The sequence below is a fragment of the Neolamprologus multifasciatus genome, chromosome 6 (genome assembly GCF_963576455.1).
Source record: "Neolamprologus multifasciatus chromosome 6, fNeoMul1.2, whole genome shotgun sequence".
Taxonomy (NCBI): Eukaryota; Metazoa; Chordata; class Actinopteri; order Cichliformes; family Cichlidae; genus Neolamprologus; species Neolamprologus multifasciatus.
The window spans coordinates 36,229,379-36,252,879 of record NC_140444.1 but is presented as its reverse complement, the minus strand read 5'-3'; the positions used below and the strand labels follow the sequence as shown (position 1 = coordinate 36,252,879).

At 40.5% G+C, this 23,501-nt stretch overlaps 2 protein-coding genes across 3 annotated transcripts in view; one reads left to right on the top strand and one right to left on the bottom strand.

Annotated features, from left to right (window-relative positions):
- The window catches only part of LOC146517564 (protocadherin Fat 4-like), a 33,271-nt gene extending 30,723 nt beyond the window's left edge, over positions 1–2,548 (top strand). The window contains exons 28-30 of the mRNA XM_085164283.1: positions 1,071–1,151; positions 1,235–1,271; positions 1,367–2,548. Of these exons, the coding sequence (XP_085020409.1) occupies positions 1,071–1,151; positions 1,235–1,271; positions 1,367–1,447 (199 nt within the window). The 3' untranslated portion in view covers positions 1,448–2,548. The remainder of the gene's footprint in view (positions 1–1,070; positions 1,152–1,234; positions 1,272–1,366) is intronic.
- Positions 2,549–5,023: 2,475 nt separating this feature from the next.
- usp34 (ubiquitin specific peptidase 34) overlaps positions 5,024–23,501 on the bottom strand; it is a 66,883-nt gene continuing 48,405 nt past the window's right edge. For both annotated transcript variants that reach the window (XM_085164281.1, XM_085164282.1), the window contains exons 53-78: positions 23,363–23,438; positions 22,881–22,928; positions 22,680–22,745; positions 22,512–22,592; positions 21,849–21,934; positions 20,619–20,787; positions 20,334–20,408; positions 19,984–20,135; positions 19,728–19,881; positions 19,576–19,620; positions 19,256–19,360; positions 16,512–16,659; positions 15,442–15,746; positions 14,991–15,320; positions 14,661–14,818; positions 14,436–14,514; positions 14,001–14,127; positions 12,436–12,543; positions 11,722–11,826; positions 10,455–10,579; positions 10,208–10,331; positions 10,002–10,081; positions 9,732–9,872; positions 9,447–9,587; positions 9,200–9,356; positions 5,024–9,041 (exon numbers count right to left, since the gene is read on the bottom strand). In XM_085164281.1, coding sequence (XP_085020407.1) covers positions 8,302–9,041; positions 9,200–9,356; positions 9,447–9,587; positions 9,732–9,872; positions 10,002–10,081; positions 10,208–10,331; positions 10,455–10,579; positions 11,722–11,826; positions 12,436–12,543; positions 14,001–14,127; positions 14,436–14,514; positions 14,661–14,818; positions 14,991–15,320; positions 15,442–15,746; positions 16,512–16,659; positions 19,256–19,360; positions 19,576–19,620; positions 19,728–19,881; positions 19,984–20,135; positions 20,334–20,408; positions 20,619–20,787; positions 21,849–21,934; positions 22,512–22,592; positions 22,680–22,745; positions 22,881–22,928; positions 23,363–23,438 — 3,925 coding nt within the window. In that variant the 3' untranslated portion in view covers positions 5,024–8,301. The remainder of the gene's footprint in view (positions 9,042–9,199; positions 9,357–9,446; positions 9,588–9,731; positions 9,873–10,001; positions 10,082–10,207; positions 10,332–10,454; positions 10,580–11,721; positions 11,827–12,435; positions 12,544–14,000; positions 14,128–14,435; positions 14,515–14,660; positions 14,819–14,990; positions 15,321–15,441; positions 15,747–16,511; positions 16,660–19,255; positions 19,361–19,575; positions 19,621–19,727; positions 19,882–19,983; positions 20,136–20,333; positions 20,409–20,618; positions 20,788–21,848; positions 21,935–22,511; positions 22,593–22,679; positions 22,746–22,880; positions 22,929–23,362; positions 23,439–23,501) is intronic.

Sequence of the window (23,501 nt, the reverse complement as noted above, 5' to 3'; positions counted from 1 at the left end):
TGTCCAAGTGGACAAAAAAGAAAATACTGCTGCTTCAAATTTGTAATTTAACTCATTATTTCTATACTGTTGTTTTTAAAAATGGCAAAGTTTATCAGCAGCAGGTTGCACAGTGGTTAGCACTGTTGCCACACAGCAAGAAGGTCCTGAGTTCAATTCCAACATCAAGCCGGGGTCTTTCTGTGTGGAGTTTGCATGTTCTCCCCGTGTTTGCGTGGGTTCCCTCCGGGTACTCCGGCTTCCTCCCACCATCCAAAGACATGCAGCTTGTGGGGATAGGTTAATTGATTAATCCAAATTACCACTAGGTGTGAATGTGCGAATGGTTGTCTGTCCCTGTGTGTTGGCCCTGCGACAGACTGGCGACCTGTCCAGGGTGTACCCCACCTCTCGCCCTATGACAGCTGGGATAGGCTCCAGCGCCCCCTGCGACCCTGAAAAGGAGAAGCGAATGGATGGATAGATGGTAAAGTTTATCAAATTTGTTTATCATTCAATTCAAATCAGTTTTATTCATATATTGCCAAGTCACAACAACAATCGCCCCTACAACGTTAGAAAGAAACCCCAACATTCACACGACCCCCTGAGCAAGCACTTGTCAACAGTGGGAAAGAAAAACTCCCTTTTAACATGCAAGCAATACCAGGCCAGACCTCAACTGGTTTGGGGTGGAGAAAAGACACACAGTGATTTAAAAAGTATGAATATATAGAATTAAACTTGAATATATAGAATAAATTAACCTTATGTTGAGGTTTTTTTAATTCTCTGCCTGGCATCAGCTGAACTATTTCAGTACTTTGTAGAGTTTGATAACTGTTTTGCGACAGCTGTTCAAACTGAAAATAGTACAAATAATTTTGAGTCTATATTGCGTCACCTCAAAGATCATATTGAAGATCCCCCCCCCTACCCAGGGGGAAATTGCACCCAAAAGCATAGCTTCTGGGATCACTGGAACCCCTCTACTGCTGCAACTTCACAGTGGGCATAAAACGGCCTTAACTGGGCCCTACATTTTACTCAGTCTAACTGGTTTATTGATTGATTTATGTTCATCCTGACAGGTTCTATAGGAAGGGGAAACATCAGAAGAGTTCAGACAAAGTACATCTTACCGAGAACAAACAGTCTTCAATGAGTTCAATGTAAGATGTCTAAGAAATTAATTTTATATCACAGTTGTGTATGTCAAGCATTTTTTCAATGTTGACTTCCTGTTATATTTCAGAAATAGCTCTCAAAAACCTTCACACACCTCTGAACAGGTAAATAAAATTTACCCAAATGTTGCTGCTGATCGGTGATTTGTGTTACAGAAAAGCTGACATGAGTTTATTGATCGATGTCTTTATCCTGACAGGTTCCAGGGAAAAGGGAAACATCAGATCGCAGACCTTCAAGTCCGTCGTCTGAGTCTACGACCAGCAGCCACCATCTCTGAGCTGAAAGTGTTTCTACATGATATAAGAATCAACACCATAAACACAATAACTGAACATGTATTTAATTTTTCCACTTGTCTTGATATTTTATTTTTCAATGAATGAACATGAATGAAAATGAGAGTGAATAAAAGTTGCGAGGCACTCGGTGTATGCACAAGATGTACAGAAATAAACTACAAGAATGATTATTATTTTCTGAAAGTTATTCAGAAAACAAATGCAAAACTTTGGCTATGAAAAGTTGAGCCTTTCTGAACGAGAATATTCTAGATATGCAAAGGTTTTAGTGCTCCCTTTTAAACACTCACACCAGACAGAGCACATACAAATAGATAAAGAGACACTGACATACAGAAAGGAGGGCCGACTCTCTGTCTGTTCTAATTCTTGAATTGGAAAATTAATCAAATTATAGTAGAATTTGTTTTAAATAACACTGCATTATGTAAACAGAGTTCAGAAGTAAAGCAGCAATGAAAATGTGCACAGGCTCATGGAGAATTTTGTTTTATCCAAGTAAGGCACACACTGATTAAAGCAGAGTATAAGAATATATACAGTAAAAATAATCAAAGTTACTGTAATTTCCCATATCCATCAAGTGTTACATATGTTATATCAAGTTCACCACCAATTATGTCTGAAGCTAGGCAACAAAAAGGGCAGATTATAAAATTCTTAATTCTAATATACAACATGTTCCCAGTGTGCTTTTTGTTTACAGACAGCAGGTCAGAAAGCGACTGCTTTGAATCTGTAGAAAGCTTTTTATCTGAACTGTATAGATATTATTCCAGCAGTAGTCACATAGTGGTTCCACTTACTGCTTTAACCCCTTATGAATGACAGCTTGACTTAACGGGGCCGCCATCCCAGGATCTTCACCTCAGCACCCATCCGACTGCAGTACTTGGGAACTGTTACATTTATGCGACACATGTTCTGATTCAGATGTCTAAAGTAATTTTCTGTTCAAAGCTCCACTTTGGCTTCAGTGGCTGTGATTTTAGATGTATTGTTTATCAGCTCTACAAGTTTATTTGGTTCAGTTTTTAAAACGGTGCTATAAGTTTCTTCTTTCCGGATTAAATTCAAAAATAACAGATTAAGTATAAATGAAATGAATTTCTAAAGATCAAAGGAAAAAAAATTACAGCGACCTCGTGTAACTGATGTATTTTACTGTCGTGGTGATGGGATTTCCGGCTCTTTTTAGAGAACCGGCTCTTTCGGCTCCGAACCGGCTCTTCAGGTTGTTTTGTTGCTTTAATTAATTTATTATTAACAACAATATAAAATTATGCACAAAAGGAATTACTAATGTAAAAAAAAAAGTGGTTTTATTTATATATGTTTATATATAAATATATGCGGTGGCCCCTAGAGACAAAACACGTACAAACTCCAAAACACATTTCTAGCGTTAACTGAACTTCAAAACAGAGCTACTAGATCACTTAAATTACACAATTGAAAGCATGAAAGCATATGTGTATTGTTTGTGTATTTATACACAAGTACTCATATATATACAAATAATTTTAAAAAACAAAAGTTCATTTACCCGTTATTACCACACATCAAATCCGGTCGTTGGTACTTGCTGGCTTGTGTAGCCACTAGGTAACAAAAGCTCAACACTGCCCCCTAGCATCCTGGAGCACTTCTGTTGTGTTTTGGAGTTTTTACGTGTTTTGAAGTTTGCACATGTTTTGCCTCTAGGGGCCACCGTAAATATACTTGTAATAAACATATATGTAATAATGTAATGTAATATATGTAATAAATACATAATATAATACAAAAACAGTTCAACTTTTAACTCTTTAAATTTTCAGCTTTTTCCTTTTAAACCAGCGGTCTCCTTTTTTGCGCCACGGACCGGTTTATGCCCGACAATATTTTCTCGGACCGGCCTTTAAGGTGTCGCGGATAAATACAACAAAATAAAACTAGTACCAGTACCGAAAAAAAGAAGATTTATTCATAACACACGTGAAAAGACCCAGGAAAACCGAGTTAACGATAAAAACGATAACAAAATAACGCTGAAAACCGATAAAAACCCTGAAAACTATACATTTCACACCTGAGCCTCAACTCTCGCGGCCCGGCACCAAACGACTACCGGTCCGAGGCCCGGGGGTTGGGGACCGCTGTTTTAAACAATTTTAAAGTGAAACAACACAAAACACTGCAAACCACAACACAGTTAAATATAAATTAAAATATGAAAACAAAAAGAAGATGCACATTCTCTGTCATATGGGCCTGCATGAATAAACTTTCTGAATCCTTTATCATCTGCAACTGAAAATAGTTGTGGATGATTACTATACCTTTCTAATGTGACGTTGTTGTCCCTGGCTCTCTTTCTCTCTCTCCCTCCCGCTCTGTTCCGCACGATCTGATATCGTCCTGTTGGTGTTGTTCCCAGATCATCATACTAAATGTTGTTCCAGGATCAACATTGCAAGTGACCAATCAGAATGTTGTGACGTCATACTTTTGCGACTTCGGGAAAAACCGCCGTAAAACAAAAAAACTGTACTTAAGCTGCGAGAAACCGCCTCTGTCCGCTGATCAACGGACCCTGACCCTAACCCTAACCCTTTAATAAACGGCAAGCAGAACTGATATTGTCCTTGCAACATTGGAATTTCATAAATGCACGAATGGCTTGGCGCGCAAAAGAATAACATCACAACAATGTGATTGGTCACTTGCAATTTTGAACCTGGAACAACATTTTCATGATGATCTGGGAACAACACCAACAAGAGGTTATCAGATCATCCCTCTGTTCCTGTGCTACTGCGAGTGTAACTACCGCCCCGCCCCCCCTCTGCCCAGCGCAAAGCACAAGGCTCACGTGCGGAGTGAAGCGAAAAAAGTGAGTGAGAGAGAGAGAGAAGGAAAAAAAACCCAGGGCTCGCGATAAGGAGCCGGCTCGCGTCGTTCACGTCAAAGACCCGGCTCTAAGAGCCGTTTCGTTCGTGACCGACACGACACATCACTATACTGTCGGCATCAGGACCAGCAGAGTCAACCTGATGATCTTCATTATGAGCTCAGTAAAAATAAGACCACACACAGCAGATCTGTGTCAAACTAACTAGCCATAGCGCTCAGATGTCCTCTTCTGTCGTGGGCTTCGCAATAATAACTCCCACTATGTCAAGTCTGAAGTCAGTGAAGTTTCCTCATGATGCTTCTGCTGAAGTCTTCATTCTCCTTGTACCTGGTATAATTAGCTGCTTTGTTAGTATTGCTAAAGAGTCTGAACTGCTCTGTGTGGGGGGGGGGGGGGGGGGGGGGGGAAGCTTTGGAGCATCTGGGGGACAATATGAGGAGAAACAAATTAATATGAGATCAGAGTTTGTTCTCTTTTTTCTTTCTAGATGCCAATTATGCTTAAGTAAATGCTGTGGAGGACCAGGAGTTGAGCTCATCAAAATAAAGCATGTATGGATTAATAATTATTTGTATGTAAAAAATGCATTAATGACTTAATTTACTATAATTCTCTTTATTTAGTAAAATAACTAAACTATGTAAATGATTAGCAAAGATTTAGGGGCGCATTTATACATAGAATGATAAAGATATCTCTCAAACATCTGTTAGGGTGTTAATAAAACCTCTGTCCCTGGATTAAACTGGGATGTTACTGCATTACATTAAGAAGCTCCTAAATAACTGGCTCATCCTTGATGTAACTCTTCATTCAGAAACCTGGATAAAAAATGCTGTCTTCATTGTAAAATGCATCAACTAATTATTTATTGGTAAGTATTAATTCATGAAAAGCTTTATCTCAATGAATACAACTCTCCTGGCCACCCACTGAACCATCAATCAAAATTGCGCTGCTCAAAAAAATTAAGCAAACATTTGATCATCACAGTACAACACCAACTCATTTAAGCTTTAGAGATATCATTGTGTCCAGTTACAAAGCATAAACCATTGTGAATCCATAGTGGTGTACAGTCGTGGCCAAATGTTTGGAGATTGACACATGTTCCAAAGTTTGCTGCTTCAGTTTTGATGATAGCAATTTGCAGATACTCCACAATGTTATGAAGATGATCAGACGGTTTGCAAAGTCCTTCTTTGCCATGAAAAAACCCATTTCCACTGCATTTCATTGCTGCCATAAAAGGACCCGTTGAGATCATTTCAATAATCTTCTCGTTACCTCAGGTGAGAATGTTGATGAGCACAAGGCCGGAGATCATTATGTCAGCTGATCGAGTTAGAATAGCAGATTGGATGTGTTAAAAGGAGGGTGACGCCTAAGATCATTGTTGTTCCTGTTAACCATGGTTACCTGCAAAGAAACACGTGGCAGCATGCCAGGGCGAATTGGAGAGGTCAACACTGCACGTATTGACTCTTTGGATAAATGTGATGTAATTGTCAAAAAAAGCCTTTGAAACCTATCAAGTGCTTGTAATTATACCTCAGTACATCACAGAAACAACTGACACAAAGATCTAAAAAGACTGAAGTTGCAAAATTGGTGAAAACTAATATTTTTGTCATTCTCAAAACATTTGGCCACAACTGTAGTAGTAGTGTTATACTGTGATGACTGCAGCGATTTGTGTAATATAACCAAAAGCAGAGAAAATATGCATAAAGATGTGCAAAAAGCTCATGAATATGGCAAAAGAATCTGTTGGGCCTGGGTACTTTTACCCCTCACCGTGAATGTTTGAGTGCGGTTGCTTAAATTTGATCTGACATTACTTTTCTATGCGTCGCCCTTCTTCCTCTCAACTTTTGAGTCAATTTCTTTAGCAATAAAGTTTAATAAATTGGTTCATTTCATACACAAAAAATGTACAGAAGGATTTTAGCAGTTAAACTCTCCAGTTCAATATGTGAAATTGTCATTAAGTCAAATTGGCGATGGAAACATTTAAACATTTTTGCCAGTTAGCAACAATCTGCCGACATCACTTGAAAGAAATACACAGATACACCTGTGTGACTTCCCTTTAATGAATATTAACATGAAGTTTTTTGTTCCGTTTTCCATCCCAAATCCATTTCGAGTTTCCCTACATCAGTCTACAGTTGCTTATAAGCAGATGTTTAGTTTATTATACTTTTAGATGAGAAGTTCAGGAAAAGATCAACAAAACTTTTTCTCTAAACAGATTAGTCGTGAGCTGAGATTACCAGCTTTTTCCCTTTCAGAACAAATGCAGAAATCCTTCGTCATCAGACCATCTATTGGCGCAGTGTTAGCTTAAAAAAAACAAAAACAAAAAAGCCTTTTCTGAGTTTTAGGAGTCAAGATAACTACATACAAAAGGTACTTTTGGCTGTTTCCTTGGTTCTCAAACGATCCCAGCAGATGGATCTGCATGTTTAGTTTGGCACAACCATCCGTTAAATCTGGATTTGGGACCAGCATGAGTGGTACACTAGCAATAGCTGCTGAATTTTATTTTTTATTTTTTTATCTTTTATGTGCAAGACAAATGTGTTAACTCCTAAACTATGTTAACAATGTACACTATTGACACCGTGATTCTGTAATAACGAAGTATTGATGTGAATAAATAATTATTTTTTTGAAGGCTTTGTACAGTTACGGTGCCAGACTCAAACCCAACTTGCCAATAAAGAAAGCAGTCACAATTTTTTGGGTGGCTTTGTTGCAGTTTTCTATATTATTGTGAATATTTCAAAATCACAATAATTATGAAGAAAACAAACCTAAACCTAACCCCCACTACTGTACGTGCATAATAAACACACAGTTGAGCTTGCCATAGGCCTAGATTCTGAGCACAGCCTGAAGAAATTGACGAGCTACATTTATTTCGGATATGATGCAAAGCAAACAAAGGCAAGAAATCAAACCTCACAGCTCGAGATGAATTTTAGTTCATAATTTTTCATATTAAAACTGTCTTTATTAAGTTAATCTCTAATAAAATAAGAGGAAAACCAGAACACAGCAGAAGCCAAAAAACAAAAAACAACAAAACAAATTGGAATGTACTTCAGTAAAGAAAATAAAAGCTCCAGCTGGTCCAACAGGGGGGCTTTATTTCAACCACAGTCAAATAAAGCACCGCTTTTATATATATATATATAAAGATATTTTATATATATATATATCTATATATTTATATATATTTATGGTTTTCATATACACCTTCAGGCAATGACTAGAGAGGATTCTTTACAGAATCAAGTTTCTTGTGGTTCTCTTCATTTACAGGTAAACTTAGTTTCTGGATAATTAAACCACAGAAAAACTCAAGGCAACTTTTCTTGCCTTGTTCATAAAGTACAAAACTGGCACAGAGGACAACCTTTTTTTTTTTTTGTTTTTTTTTTTGTTTGTTTGTTTTTATACACAGTAAAAATGCAATAAAATTAAATTACATACAGAGGAGACAAAAGTTCTGTAAACCTTTCCCCTTTACAGCAAAGCTCAAATAAAATCAGTATAAAACACACCAAAAAAAAAAAAAAAAAGAAACAAAAAACCCACCAAGCCCACTCACCCACCCACCCTTTAAAAAAAATGTGCTGTAGTCTGTACGACTTTTTCTGCTTTTCTTCTTTATTTCTCAAAGGAGATGTTGGCTCTGCGTGGAGTCGCAATCTTATAATGCGAAAAGAGCGGCGGGAGCCGCTGAAGCTGGAGAAAGCGTCCGACTGAACATCGGCAGAAGGCAACAAACAGCAGCACAAAAACAGCAGAAGAAGAAGAAACTTAATGAACAGGAGAAAGTTTGTTTCCTCTGAGCTGAAGTCGTCCATAGCAGAGAAAAAAAGGGGGGGAGGGAATTCAAGATATGGCGGTGGTCAGTTGATGATGTCATGAAGAGGGCTGGCCTTTAATAGACAGTTTGGTAACAATGGCAATGGTGGCTTCCACTGTCCTGTACAGCATGTCCAGCGTGTCAGGTGGGGGGCCAACGCTCTGGAACATCTGTGAGGAGGAGGAGGAGTGGCTGCCACAGCCATCTGGACCCTCCCCCACCAGCCCTGATGGGAAAGCAGCATCCTCTGAAAGGGGTGGGGCCGGGCTGCTGCTGGTCTTAGAGCTCATCTCCTTCTCTTCCTTCACCTCCTCTGAGCAGGTGGACACGGCCTCATCCCTTCTCCCCTCCCGTTGATCTCCCACCTCGTCGGTCTCCTCGCGTGGCACCACATGTTGCTGCAGCTCGGGCTCCTCCCCCTGGACAAACCCCTCTCCCGTCTCCTGCAGCAGGGAGGAGGAGGAGGAGGAAAACGAGGAGGATGACGACGAAGAGGCCTCCATCTTTTCCTCTTTGGGAGAGGAGTCCAGATTTCTAGAGGAGGTGGGCATGGGGTCAGGAGAGGGCGGGTCCTGCTCAGTGCCTGGGTCGATCAGTGATGAGGAATCTCGTGTTTCCGTGTCTGAGGTGCTTGTGGGTGTTAGCGCCTCCTGTTGGTCAGGCTTTGGATCACTGCAGGGCGGAAGAGTTGAAGAGGAGGTGGAGGCGGCATAGAGCTGGGCTCCTCCATCTCCGGCTCTGTCGTCATCACCGCTCACCCTCCGCCGCTTCACCGGAGTCGCCCCTTCATCCTCAGCTGACAACAAACACAGACTGTTACTGAAAGGAGCCACTGAGAAAATCACAAAGTCTACTTTGTTGAGTCATACTCCAGATTATTCTGCCTAAATGGTCAACCCAAAGAAATGTGTTCAAGGTTGTGTTTTGGTTTAGTGATTGAATGGCATGTTATACCTTTGCATTTGTGGTCTTTGGCCTCCAGCTCTAGAGTGCTGCGTTGCTGGAGACAAGCACGACAGCAGCTCAGAAGCTCCTGCAGGGCTGGGAGGAAAGCTGGGTCAATGGCCTGAGAAGGCTGCACAGACAACAGCAACATCAATGCCCTCAGGTCCTGACAAAGAGAAGAGAGATCAAACAATGAGAAAACAGTGGCACAACGTATCAGGAGGACTGTTCTATGAGTGTGTGCATGCATGCATACAGCATTGAGCAGGCTGCTGGTCTTGTTAAGCTCCAGGCGATGAGCTGCCAGTTCAGGCTGCAGACTGCTCCGTTCACTCAGCAGGTTTGTCACCAAAACACCAATGAGGTTGGAGCAGCTGGGACCAGACAAAACCTGGACCTACACATACACACATTTTTATTCTCTATTTAATTACAAATTAAAATGCAACATCATTTGGACAATCAGTACAAACTAGGTACAACCTTGATCAAATGTAGTGACTATTTTGATTCCTACAAGAAAAGCTGAAACTTTTTATACCTTGTGCAAAAAGCAGTTAAGGAAGGTGTAGGCCACATTGTTGTTCAGAAAGGTCCTCTCGTCCATTAGGATACATTTAATGTACTCGCTGAAGGCTGGGTCTTCACAGAGCAGCTTCACACACGTTTTAGCCATAACAGACTGAAAGAAGAGCGAGATGAGAAGGATTTACCATTGTGCTGCGTCCATATCCAAAGAGCCCGAGTCTATTAACAAGGCCTGACCTTAAAAATGGTTGAAATGAGTGAAATCAGAGGAATGCAGCTGTACCTGTGACTGACAGAGCTCTGTCCACAGTTTGGGGAAAAGCGCAAGATGGAGGGGAAGTCCTTCATACGCTATCAACACACCTGAGAGGGAGGCAGAGCATTAACATGGAAACATCTATGTTTCTGTGCAAATTTATGTGTGCTTGCAGACAATTTACGGTTTGATCAGGATGCTGTAATGATAATACTGGAAATTCAAATACGTACTTAGCTTGACGAGCGTATCTGTGAATTTCTCACAGTTGATGGCAACGCGACACAGCAAGTGAATGAACTTATGGTAGGACAGGAAATAATCCAGCAGCATTCGATCGTACACCTCATCTTTACCCTGAGATGGACACAAACAAATATTACTACCAACACCAAGCCTCTGCAGGTACTGAAGGTTTTCTGTTGAGGTTTCTTTTAATGCTGACACAAAACGATTTGGAGCAGGAACAGATAACCGTACCTTGCTGCTCTCCACCAGTGAAGGCAGCAGACACATGTTCAGCTCCGGTCTTGGAGGTCGGATGTTGTTTTTGGCTCCCATAAGTTTGAGGTTCTCTCTGCATGGCAGGTAAGGACCAAACGACACTGCAGGGACAATTAAAAGTCAGTGAAAAGGAAGCCAGATTTTTAATTTAATCTGAAAGAGTTTAAGTAAAGATGAACCAGAGATTTTTAAAAGTCGAAAACACTGAAGGTTTTACTTACAAACCTTTTGGATTATAAAAGCTTAACTTGAAGAACATCAAACAGCATATTTGTCAAATATGTACTGTTCAAACGGTGGATGATTTGTAGAGGTGGGAATCACCATACATCCCTCGATATGATGTTATCACAATACTTAACGCACGATATGATACGATTGCAATTTTTTAAAAATATTTTGCAATATTCAGATTCTGTACATAAAGGTAAACTTTATCAATATTCATTTTATCTAATAACAAAGTCTCGCACTCAGTCTTTCCCTCATTTCAGTTAACTTAACTGAACGCAACCATCTGGTACAATTATAGCTATTCTGAACTATGCAGTTTATGAAAACTATGCAGCCCCTTCAGCAACTGAAGAATTTGAAAGTAAATTAAAACAAAATATAATTTTACATTAAATAAAAAAGTTTTCAACTTAATTAAAATAAAACATGTCTTAAATTAAAATAAGTAAACTGTCATGTTTATTGCTGCCATAAAAAAGTTAAACACATTTGGACAGTGAAGGAATGTCAGGATTCTTGCTCAGAAAAAGGATCAACATGCTCTGAAGTCAGAGCACAAAAACCTTTTTGTAACAAAATATCGATTTCTGCTGTCCCTGTATCGATACATTATTAGCAAACAAAATATCACCATACTACACAGTATCGATTTTTTCCCCCACCCCTAATGATTATCATTAAAAATGGCCCAAGTTTCAAACACTGAGACAAATGTTCATGTAAGTAATCTCTGTTCTACTCTTTGGTTACCGTTTGATGTCACTGTGAGACAACAGGCCTCATATACTGATGTTTACCATTATTGTTAAGAAAAAATACAGAAAAAGGTTTGGAAACAAAGCTGATATGAAAATGACTAACAGTCAAACAGAAAAAGAGAAGGAGAAGCTGTGACATCTAGCAATGAACATGCAAAGCTACTATGTTCTTGGGGATCTATTTCAAGCTATAAAACAAGAATGCAAACCAAAAGAGGACAATCAACATGAATAATGAGGAGAAGACTTACTGGGGATATTGCTGTGGTGGTATGTGCAGTGGTTGTGTTGTAAGAAGGGGACTAGAGTGTGCAGGAAGTCATGTGGACTCAGCAGAACGAGTTCCTTCAGCACATCTGCAACAAGAACATCACGTTACAGGAAACTTTCTAAACTTCCAATTATTTCTACATCTGACCCGTTACGTTTTTAGAGAGACGCAGATATGTATGCTGCTAGCCAAATTCTACTCTGTCTCAGCTGGAACAATGGAGGATTTCTGTTTTCTAGAGTTTGGCTACAATAGTTGCCAAAAATGTTCACAGAATCACACAGGGTCAAAAGTGTTCATAATATTCAATTCGATCATTGGTCTTTAAATTGTAAGGCAGAACCCCTTCAAAAATCAGGCAATCCCCTGTGAACAAGCACTTAGTGAAGATTAAGAAGTAGTCTTTCCTTCCCGCGCTGAGTTCTTTGGACATTGTTCTGAGCATTGGTGAGTCCAATGAATGCTGTCAAACAAATCTTTCTCATCCTGGCAAAGACAAACTACCAGTTGTAGTCGATCACAATCACTAATGAGATCACAGGACTTGGCTTCATCAAGTTAACACATTGTAGGAACAGTTCAAAAAAGCCCCAAATTACCACGACATACATGTCCATAATACGTGTATATAAACATCTGACCTAACTTAATATACTTGAATGTTAGCTGGTGGGTTATCAAAGGTGAGTGTTACCCAAGCAGGCGTTGCGGAGCTCAGGTGGGCTATAAGAGTTCAGCAGAGTGAGAAGCTTGTGGGCAAAGTCGATCCTCTCCTGCCACTGGATCAGAGCCTGTTTCACATCTGGGTAACAGGAGAGAGAGAAAACAAAAGATCAGCACAGATATGAGAACACACATCTGCAGATATTTTACTCTAACACAGCCCTTTGTAACCAATGGAGTTGGTACACTGTACCAGAGCTGCTGCTTGGATGTTCAGAGAGTCAGATTCAGGGACATTTCATGTTCACTGGTTAAAGTTGGTGTGTCATAATTTCTAAACACAAAAAAAATTGTCATTTTATAGGAGCTAAAAATACAAAATGGCTGAAGTTAAAGCTATCCAGAGATCAGAGCCAGCTGTAAGCCAGCAGCCTCGGCATGAGCAAAGGAAGAAAAGACAAAAACAACAAAAAACCAAAGCAGTTCTGAGAAAAATGAAGACTATTAAAACGGTGAAGTCTGGTGAAATGATGAAGTATTTAACATTTGTATTTACTATATGAATCTGTAGCTGTCAAATAAAGGAGGATGTACAGCAACTCATTTTTTCCAGTATCAGAGCACTTTTGTTTCACTTGTATCTACTTGTTGAGTAGATACTAAAGTCACTGCTCAGTTTTGTTATGAAAACAATATTTCACATTTGCAGCAGTAACTGTGCATCAGTGCATCTCCAAATATGTTTTAGGCATTCGTTGTTTTTCTGACATCGTTGTATTATACTCAGTTGTACACAGCATTTGTATTTTATTCTATTCTATTGTGTACAGTTTATTCTTATCCTATTCCAGTGTTTTTCTAATTTTTGCTATGTAACTTTGCACTGTCCACTTTCTGCTTTAATAAAACACATTTCCCACCAATCAAAGGTCATCTCATCTCATCTTCCCTAAGGTCACATTTTTTGCACATTCATTTACTTCATGCCAGACAGATCAACTCTTCTGTAGTGTAATGCTGTCCTGGGGTTGAATGTCTTCGTATGATGCATATGAGGTTTGTCAAGATCAAACACTCAGTGGTCATCTCCTTTTTAATGGCAAAAATCAAAGTAGTGATCGCACAACAATCATCCAACTAACCACACCTCTTTATGAACAAGAACACAGCAACTGCACAATGAATTAGTAACAATTAATAAGACTAAAAAACTACCGGACACTCCTGTACGAGTCAGTGTAGCTCACTGCTGCACCATTTCAAATCCGGCAAAATAACCACAAACAGCTTCTAGCTTTGCATACGTACCATCAAGTGAAAACTGGAATTCACCTACAGAGCCTAACTTCTTGTTAACATGTTGCATTAACTACAGTTTCATTTTACTTTTACAGCGCCACATCACAACAGCAGTGGCCTCAAGGGCCTCGATATTGTAAAGATCCTGCAATTATAGAGAAAAGCCCAACAATCACATAACCTTCTTTGAGCAAGCACCTGGTGCCAGTGGGACGGACAAACTATTCGTTTTAACTGTTTAACCTGTGTTACTATTACATGTGTTCGCCCTGTTACACAGTAGGGGATGGTGCACACCTTTGCGCTGCAGGTACGGCCTGGTGGCTTTGAGGACAGAAAGAAAGATGGAGAGCAGCTCCACCAAGTCTCCAGTGACGTGGCATGCTGTCGCCTCATGGTACATCATGTGCAGAGTGTTGAAGGACTGCAGGGAACAAACAAACAGTACATAAAGCTTTACTCATTAGATTTGGAAAGGTTAAAAACAATGTAGTAAGCAATGAAATGCAAATCTTATTTTCATGTACATATACATATTTTAAATACACTTGTAGTATACTATATTTAATTTGATCTTTTTAAATCCAGATTTTAATGATTCCCTGTTTTAAATATAATGCCAAAAAAGGCAGATGATGCATGAAAATGAATTGGATTATGGCAACAGAAAGATGAGACGATAGCTTAATTTAGCAATTCTTTTTGTAATATTTAGAAGAGACCTGATTGTACCTCAGTCATTAGGATAAGTCCTCTGTTGAAGACTACCAACAGTCGGTCCTCGTCATTCTCCAGCAGAACTCTGAAGGCACTGAGAGGAACAGCACAGAGAAAGTAAAGTCAGTAAACTTTCCAAACTGTCACAGAAACTGTTGTTCATTTTGTATCAAACATCTTCACCAGGTTACAAAAACAAGCTTCAGACCTTCAGTGATAAAAGTGTGTGTGTGTTCTTACCTGATAAGTGTGGTCCAACAGGAGCGCCCATCCAGACAGCGGAGGTAGCAGCTAATAGTGGTCTTCTTAAATTGTTTAATGTCCTCCACTTCTTCTTCCCTCATCTCAGCTCGCTGCGCCACAAACAGCTGCATCAAATTGAACAGTTCCTCCACTGCCTGCAGGGAGAAGCACATCAGATGATTTTTACATTATCACAAATAAACATAACCAAAGCAAAATCTTTAACAATTAAAGACTTTCTTTATGTTTTGCTTTTAGATGGGGAATTTTCAAAGTGCTATGGACAATAAAGTCACATCACTGCTAGAAGTCTGACTGTCCTCTCACCCCTGGATACTGGCTGGCATGTGGAGTCAAGTTCTTGAAGGCCCATTGGATGTTTTGGTGTGATGCTAGTTGGCGGGTGAAAGCAGTCGACTGCTCGCAGCACATGCGCAGGATGCCGTAGTAGGCAGGGAGCATGCCACGGTTGAATAGCACCACCTCCTGGTCATCGTGGTCAGCCAAGATATAGTTGAAGGCAATGTTTTTGGTCACCACAGGGTTCTGCACCACTAGCCGGACGTTCTCCGGACAATCCACACAAACGTTGTACCAGAAGGACAGCAGTGCCTGCTTATTGTGGTTGGTTGCAATGGCGGGCTCTGACAGTTTCGGCTGAAAACGTGAAAGAAAAAGAAAAAAGTTCTAAATTCTGCACCTAAGACTCGGGCACGCACACTGAAGTACAATCGGTAAAACTCTTTAAAAATATCTTCACAGTCAAAGAAAGATGTACCTGGAAGAGGTTCCAGAGGTCCATGAAGTAGCCAGAGAACATGAGTTTCTCCGTCTTGGAGATGAGGCAGTAAGTCATGAAGCTGAAATACTGCACCAGTTTGGTAGTACCATGAACACTGGCATCCACATACAGCTTGGCACGTCCCAGCAGCCCTAGCAACAGGTTGTAGACCTGGTGGAGAACCACGGTGGTGTCGGGGGACAGTGGGAGCTCACGGGTCGGCAAGTGGAGGGAGCGTGTGGAGCGGAACATCTGTCGAAAGGAGTTGCTGGGGATGAGGGAGACCAGGAGGTATGCAGCAGCTAGAGGGAGAAGAGAGATTCAATTGCTATCATAAACAAAGGACTACTGTCACTGCAGTGGTGCCTCATGTTAATTTAAACATGTTGTTTTTAAAGGTCTTTTCATTATTGACTCTGCTCTTATTAAACAGGCTTGAGTTTTTTTGGACTTGAATGGTCTCATAGTTTGCAGATATTTTTTTATGGTCATCTCAGACATCGCTCTGGTAGTCAATACAGAAGCCCAATCAGAAGAAATTTAGCTTACAGGGAGCTAAAAACGCTCATTTCAACAATGGATGAACTTAGTGCTGCAGCAACAGCCAATGTAAGACTAATGAGGAAATGTGAATCATGCAAATCTCTTTGAATAAGCTTCTTTAAAATCAGGGAAACCAGTGAACAGATTTATTTAGAAATTTATTTAACCATCATATTCAATCTTGATATTCTTTTCTGTAAGAGCCCTGGCTATTTTAAGAAGCAGGTTACACTATTAATAAAGTTCTATTTACATTAACAATAAAGGAAGAATGTATATCTATATAGTCAAAGTAAAAAATTAGGTTGTGTACACTAAAGGGCTGTTTAGTTTAAGAATTTTGTTTTTAAAACTTAACGTTATATTTATTTTGGCTTCTAAAGTTCTCAGTTTTCAGAATTTAATCCACCTTTTTAAACACTGGCACAATGTATTTTCATTTGTAGTTGGTTTAACTCCCTGTTCAGTGTTTGTTAAAAAAACCCATGAAACTAAATACAATGAGACAATGCAGAGGCCCTTACACGTGCGGACTCGGGGATAGTTGTGTGCCAGCAGGAAGCGTTCGACCCAGTTCTCCATGTTCTGCAGCACCCAGCTGTGGGCCAGTTTGTTCCTGGGAGTCTGCACAGCCAGCCAGTCCAGACATTGGGATGGATTGTACTCAATCACCTGACAGAAGGCACACAGATGAGACAGCATATATTTAATAAAGACTTTATGAGCAGTATATTCATTTTAAAATGGCAATCCTAAATACTGACCTAATTTTTTCTGTTTGGTTTTATTGACTTTTGATCCTGCATATGGTGCAAGTTTACTTTATTGATAAATAAGATGTAAACCAGTTGCAACTACATGTATGATCTCATTCCATTCATCCATCTTCCACCACTTATCTAGGGCTGGGTCACAAGGGCAGTAGCCCAAGCAAAGAAACCCAGAAGCCCGTGTTCAAAGTCACATCCTCCAGCTCATCCAGGGGAACTCTCTCCAGGATGCCCTGGGCCTACACCTCAGGACCTTATCCTGGTAGGACATGCCCAAACCACCTCAGCTGGGTCCTTTCAATGTGGAAAAATCGTAACTCTATTCTGAGTGCCTTGCAAATGACTGAATTCCTCACCCCTCCTTGAAGGAAAGCACAGCAGGGCTCGCAAAATCGCTAGCCCGACGTCCCGCAGCTAGCGATATCTCCGGTGGGGCGACCAAAATCTATCTCAGCCCCGCCCGTCGGGCTATATGATAACCCGACGGGCGGGGCTGAGATAGATTTTGGTCGCCCCACCGGAGATATCGCTAGCTCCGGGACGTCGGGCTAGCGATTTTGCGAGCCCTGCACAGCCACCCTTTGCAGATACAAGCAGCAGAAATTCTCTCCAATCTCATTCATTTGGTCGTTATCCAACACTCATGACCATACGTGAGGGTGGGGACATAGATCAACCGATAAATCGGCAGTCTGTCAATCTCCTGCTATACTCTACTCTCACTCGTGAACCAGAAATACTTAAATTCCTCTACTTAGTGCAGCAACTTGTCCCTGAGCCAGAGTGGGCATTCCACCCTTATCCAGCTGAGAACCATTGCCTCAATCTGCTATGAAACGCTTGGTGCAGGGTGGAAGCCACAACCTGATGAAGCCAACAGAACCACGTCATCTGCAAAAAGCAGAGATGCGATTCCACCATCTGGCTACGCCTAGAAATTAGGAGCAAAGGGCAGCCCGAGCAAAATCCCACACCCACTGAAAAGTACGAGTTATTGCCAGTAATGCAGACCAAGCTCTCGCTGCACTCGTACAGGGATCTAATAGCTCCTAAATATGAGCCAGACACCCACTATTCTTGAAGGACAGAATCACCTGAGGGACGAGGTTCAAGTCTACAAAGCACGTGTAAACTGGAAGAGCAAACTCCCACATGACCCAGGTACATCTTTCTTTGACTGTATTTGACAGGATAAAGAGTTGGTCCAGCGTTCCATGTCCATACATCCATGCATGGAATTACGGTTAAAAAAACCAATTTGGGGTTATAACAAAGCCAGAAACAGAAATTTTCTAAGCAACCTGAAATGTTGAAATGAACGTTGGAAGCAACTATTGAACTATAAACAAAGGAAACCATATTTTTATGCAGTATAGTTTTGTCCAGTCTAAAAGGATCAAATTTTGGCACAGCCCCAAAATTATAACTACCGTAATTGTCGGGCTATAAGCCGTAGCGGCTTATATTTTTGCACAAGCTTTGAACCCTGCGGCTTTTAGTCAGGTGGCTTTTCTGTGGATTGTCCATGATTTTTGTGATATCGTAAGACGATTTGTTTTGTTTGTTCCGCTGTTGTACGGCACTACATTGCCTGGCGGAAGGGCATGTGATTAGACACACAGTATCGGGGTTCAAGAGTGGTATGTTGGTCACATGTCCGTCCGCCAGGCAACATAGTGCCGTACATGTAGCGCGAAAAACAAACTTCAAAGTAGCGCTACGCGTTCAGCGGGAGGCGTGGATGATGAGCGGCGATAAACTTGCTAAAAGCAAGTTATGCCCAACTCCACCGGTGGATTCTGACAGCGTGGAAAAGTGTGAAAACATCCACGATCACCAACGGATTTCGAAGGGCTGGACTGCTGCATGATGGAGAGGAGGACACCGCCACTGCCCTTCAGAGGGTGTTCGACTCTGATAACGAGGATTTGTTTGGTTTTGAAAGTGACAACGAAGGAAAGACGCTGAGAGTGGATGACGAAGCCATCCTGAGCCTGTTCGTATCAGACACTGGAGAAGAGGACTTTGGTGGTTTTAGTGCGCAGGAAGAAGAGGAAGATGGTGGTGAATGACTGACTTTTCTTCTTGTTAAAGCCGTGTCACTGCACCTGAGCCTAAAAGGTAGTCCGAATCTATTTTTCTGGTGTGCTGTAGGTTATTGTTATGTTGTTGTGTCTCCAAACAGCCATCTCTTTCCTGACAATTCCCTTTGTGCATATTCTCTTACATATGATAAGTCAACATTGAAACACCTGCGGCTTTTAGTCAGGTGCAGCTAATGTATGTACAAAACAGGATTTTCCCCTGATTTTAGCTTGTGCGGCTAATATTCAGGTGTGCTTTGTAGTCCGGGAAATACGGTAATATTATTTCTAGTAAATGACATTTGATCAACTTTTTGAAGACCTGTATCTAACAAAATAATGATAACTACATATTACATTGATATTTTCCATTTGTTTAGATCTAATAAAAGGATTTAGTGCGTCAGTGTTTACCTCCCAGATCCTTTGGAGAATGTAGGAAGCAAAGGAAGGCATCCCCGGAGGTCCACCCGCAAACTCCATCAACATTGTTAGCAGCTTGAAGAAAGGATTGGCAGCCTAACAGAATTTAAGGGGGTGTCATGAAAAATCATTTTTGTATCACTACACCATATTTTAAAATGGTTTATTAAGCGTTATTACAAAGGCAAGTTAACAAATGTGAATAGATAGTTCAGTTTCTATCTATTCAAACAAAATGAACAAGGGCTAGATTCGATTGGTTTTTCAAATAAAGGTGATTTTAACCCCAGTTTCATTTCTGCGATGCTCACCTCAGGAGTCAGCTTTGCAATTGAGGTGAAGAGCATCGACACAATCTGCAGAGAGAAGCATTCAACATGAGAAAATTAAAACGGATGCATTTTACGCTTGTATAGGTGGCAGTCATTGCAACATTTACTCAGTCCATTTCCTACAAACATACATGTTCAGCCAGCCGGTTGTTATAGCGACAGAGGCTAAATATGAGGTTACAGGTCTGCCTGATGTTGATGCCATCTCTGATGTGCTGGAAGAGGAAAGGGAAGCCCTTCCCTCCAGTCAGCGCTGCCATGTCGCTCTGGGACAGAGTCAGATGTCTGGACAGAGAGGAGAACGCAGTGGCTGCTTGAATGCTTAATTCTAATGAGCATGAATTGTACATCTAAACAGAAAAATACACGCATGTTGTATACTCGCACCTCTCAGAGCGAGACTGCTCCACCAGCAGAGCAATGAGTGCGATCATCTTCTCCAAAGCTGCAGGACGATATTTTTCTTCAGCCAGAGACAAGATGTCTTCTTCCTCGTCCTCCTCCTCTCCTTCCTCCTCTGACAGCACCTCTACCTGAGGCTGAGAAGGACGTTGGTTAGGTCCTTCTTATAATTAGGTCATGTCTTCTAAACACAATATAACTAAAGGCTGGGTGTTACTTCATTTAAAAAAGACAAATAATATTACAAAGAAACTGAGAACCATTCAGATTAAATATCTCTTTGATAATATTACTGTAAATAAACGAGTTTAAATATAAGCAGTGTGAAAGCTTACATTCTCAGGGCCTTTTGTTCCCATGTAGAAATGCACCATGATAGAAATGGCTTGTAGTGACAACAAGAACTGACTCTGTGGACACAAAACACAAAAAATATTAATCGTTTTTAACAAGGAAGGGGAAAAATAACCAAACCACATTTATGAAACTAAAAAAGGACTCAAAATCATGCTGTGTCAACTGTTAGCTGAGAAGAAAGGCCCAAAGAAAAAGCAAAATAGTTTCAGGTTTAATTTTTTTTTTCCACATTAAGTGATTTCAGGCTGCAGAACTCAATTTACCTCCTCCTCGCCCATCTTGGCAAACTCGTACAGAAAAGCGAAGTACTCCGTCAGGTGTTTGCTGTGAGGCTTGACGCCGTGCTCCATGATAGAGAGGAGGGTCTTAACAAAGCGAGTGACACAGGACCGGCTGCCGATATCCTCCACTGGTCCATCCATGTCGTCAGAGCTGAACAGACACAGGAGCAGAGGTTCTGAGACTGGAGACTGAGGTATCTAATGACACATCTAAACCCTTTAGTTCATGTGGAGCCACAAGTTTTTTCCTCAGAGTCTAGTGTGGCACAGACACTGAGTGACACAAAGCTCCTGCTTGGATCTGTGTGGTCATCTGATTTCACAGACACAACACTGTGTTTGTGCTGCACGCCTTGCATGGCAAAAATGTACCACATGAGATTTAAGTGGGTTGTGTTGCTAAGCAATAAAGATAGCAGGGATGAACTGTAAAATTCTGGGCCAGTGTTTTAAGTAACAGTTTGGTCGATTTTTTTCCTCATTTTTGCTTTATTTGATCTTTATCCCAGTAGGAAAAGAAATAAAATAAACAAAACAATACAATCTTAAAGGCTTTCAGTTCCTTCCGAAAAGCGAGAAGAGGTTTTTGAACGACATCTAACGCTATGTCAGCCTATTATACAGGGAGGCACTAGTCCCTCCTGACATGGGTGTCACTAAGCCAGCCTGTAAGGCATCATTTAGCCATTTAAATCAGCTGTGTTGGATCAAGGACACATCTAAAACCTGCAGGACACCGGCCTTTGAGGCCCAGAGTTCCCCCACCCCTGCTGTAACGTCTGGCGTAATGGCATTTAAGCTTCTGATGAAGTCACGCAGGAGGCAGTCTCATAGTGAGACACGAAATGAATGCTATGAAAGAGAACTCGGTGTATATTCAGTACCGATGCACGAATCGACATAGGAGCGCACTTGCTGCCAAATGCAGTCATCCAATTGGTCAGATCTATTTGTATGGATGGATATATATATATCTATATATCTATATCTATATATCTATATATCTATATCTATATATAATAAGTGTAGTGAATTTACATGAACAGCTACATTAAGAATGGATTAGTTGAAAACAATTTTTAATGCACAAAATATTTGCACAGACTTTACATGTTCGGTGTGAAAAGGCCTTAATGGACGACTTTAAGACTCCTAAACTTGGAGAAAATATTTCGATCAGGGAAACCTGTCCCACAATAATGAGTGACATACCCATCCTCCATGCCAGGCTGCAGGTAGAGATGAGCATGAACTGGCCGCAACCTCTGGATAACGTGAATACACAACCTCTGGAACATCTGGAAGACAACAAATTAAAACAAGAAAATTTAAATTTAAATCTAAATTTAAAGACAAACTTTCACTGACAATAAGTTCAGAATGCCGTAAACAGAGTTACAATATAGCTATAAACATCGGAAAAAAATAAAATATAAGTGCTTTTGAGTCGTTTTGGTATAGCATCGTCTCCTCCACATCAATCTAACCCTTTTCTTAGAATCACCCCGTCTGTCTGCTGTCTTTGTTCACTACATAAATGAACCTTCTGTTTTTTTCCTCTTTAACCCCTGCCTGGGATCCAATATATCCACTGTCCCATATGCGCACATGTCTAAACATTCTCAGTCTTGCCTGTCTAGTTTTCTAATCTTCCACTACGTCGAGCTCTGCCTGTCTTTTAGGTCAGAGCCACCTTCTCCAAACCATACATCCTTTCACTCTTGCTGCTACCCTTCTGTCGTGCCACATCATTTTCTCCCCTTTAGCTACATAATTAGCATTTTTGAGCACATTAGTCCAGTTTCAGTATTGTGAATGTTGTTGTTTTTTGAGGTTTGTTTTGTGTACAGTGATGTTTTATGACTTGTCCCTGACCTGTCTGACAATCTGATTGGGACACTTTATTAGGATCTGCATCGGCCACCAGTTGTCATCAGCCATCCGGTCTAAAAACCACTGAAACAGAAAAATAATGATCAAAGTTTATTCACAGTATCCATTTACTTTGCTGTAATCACCAGAATAAAAAGGTTTAAAACAAACCTCGCAGGCGGCCTGGCTGTTGTTGAACTGTTTGGTCAGCAGTTCAATCCACTGCAGCATGGTGGGCTGCAGGTAGCAGAGCAGAAAGGATTAACATAGTCTATCAGTCGCTTCCTTCCTCCTCCCCTTTCTTTCCACTGATCTTTACAAATTAACAACACTCAGAAAATGATAACAGTAATCAGGATGAGTGTGCATTACCTTCTCCTTGGAGTGAATGAAAGTTTCAAGGACAAAGGATGTGCTGAGCTGCAAATGAAAGGGGAAAAAACAACAGTAGAAAAGCAAGTTTTAGTTAAACTAATTAGCATTGCAAATCAGTGACATCATGCAGCATGGTATAAATGTTTTTAGAAAATGCGGTCAGTTAGAAAATAGATTAAATAACATATTTCTGAGTAAAAGATGCAGAAACTTTTACCCACTTTCATTTTCTAGATTGGGCTTCAGCCAGCTGTTATTCCAGCGTGTTTTACCCAAAACCCAAAGTAGCTAGTTTTCTTATTTTAAGAGAGAACTGTTCCATTTTTTTGTACTTTTGTAGTAGTAAAGTAAAAACAAAAAAGTATTTTTATTTTAAAAAGTAATTCGCACAATTACAGTTTATACATTTTCTCAAAAATCCAGGTTTCAAGTCAATAAAAGCCAGAAAATAATAGCTAAATGCTTGTATTACTTCTCACCTTGGCAGTCATGAGGGAGACAGCTTTGGGGTCTGGCAGGGTGCTGGGGATGCTGCTGCAGAGCTGCCACATGAAGCTGAAACAATGACAAGTCGTGCCATTGAGTGAGTAGTGATCAAAAAGGCCAATAAGATGTGAC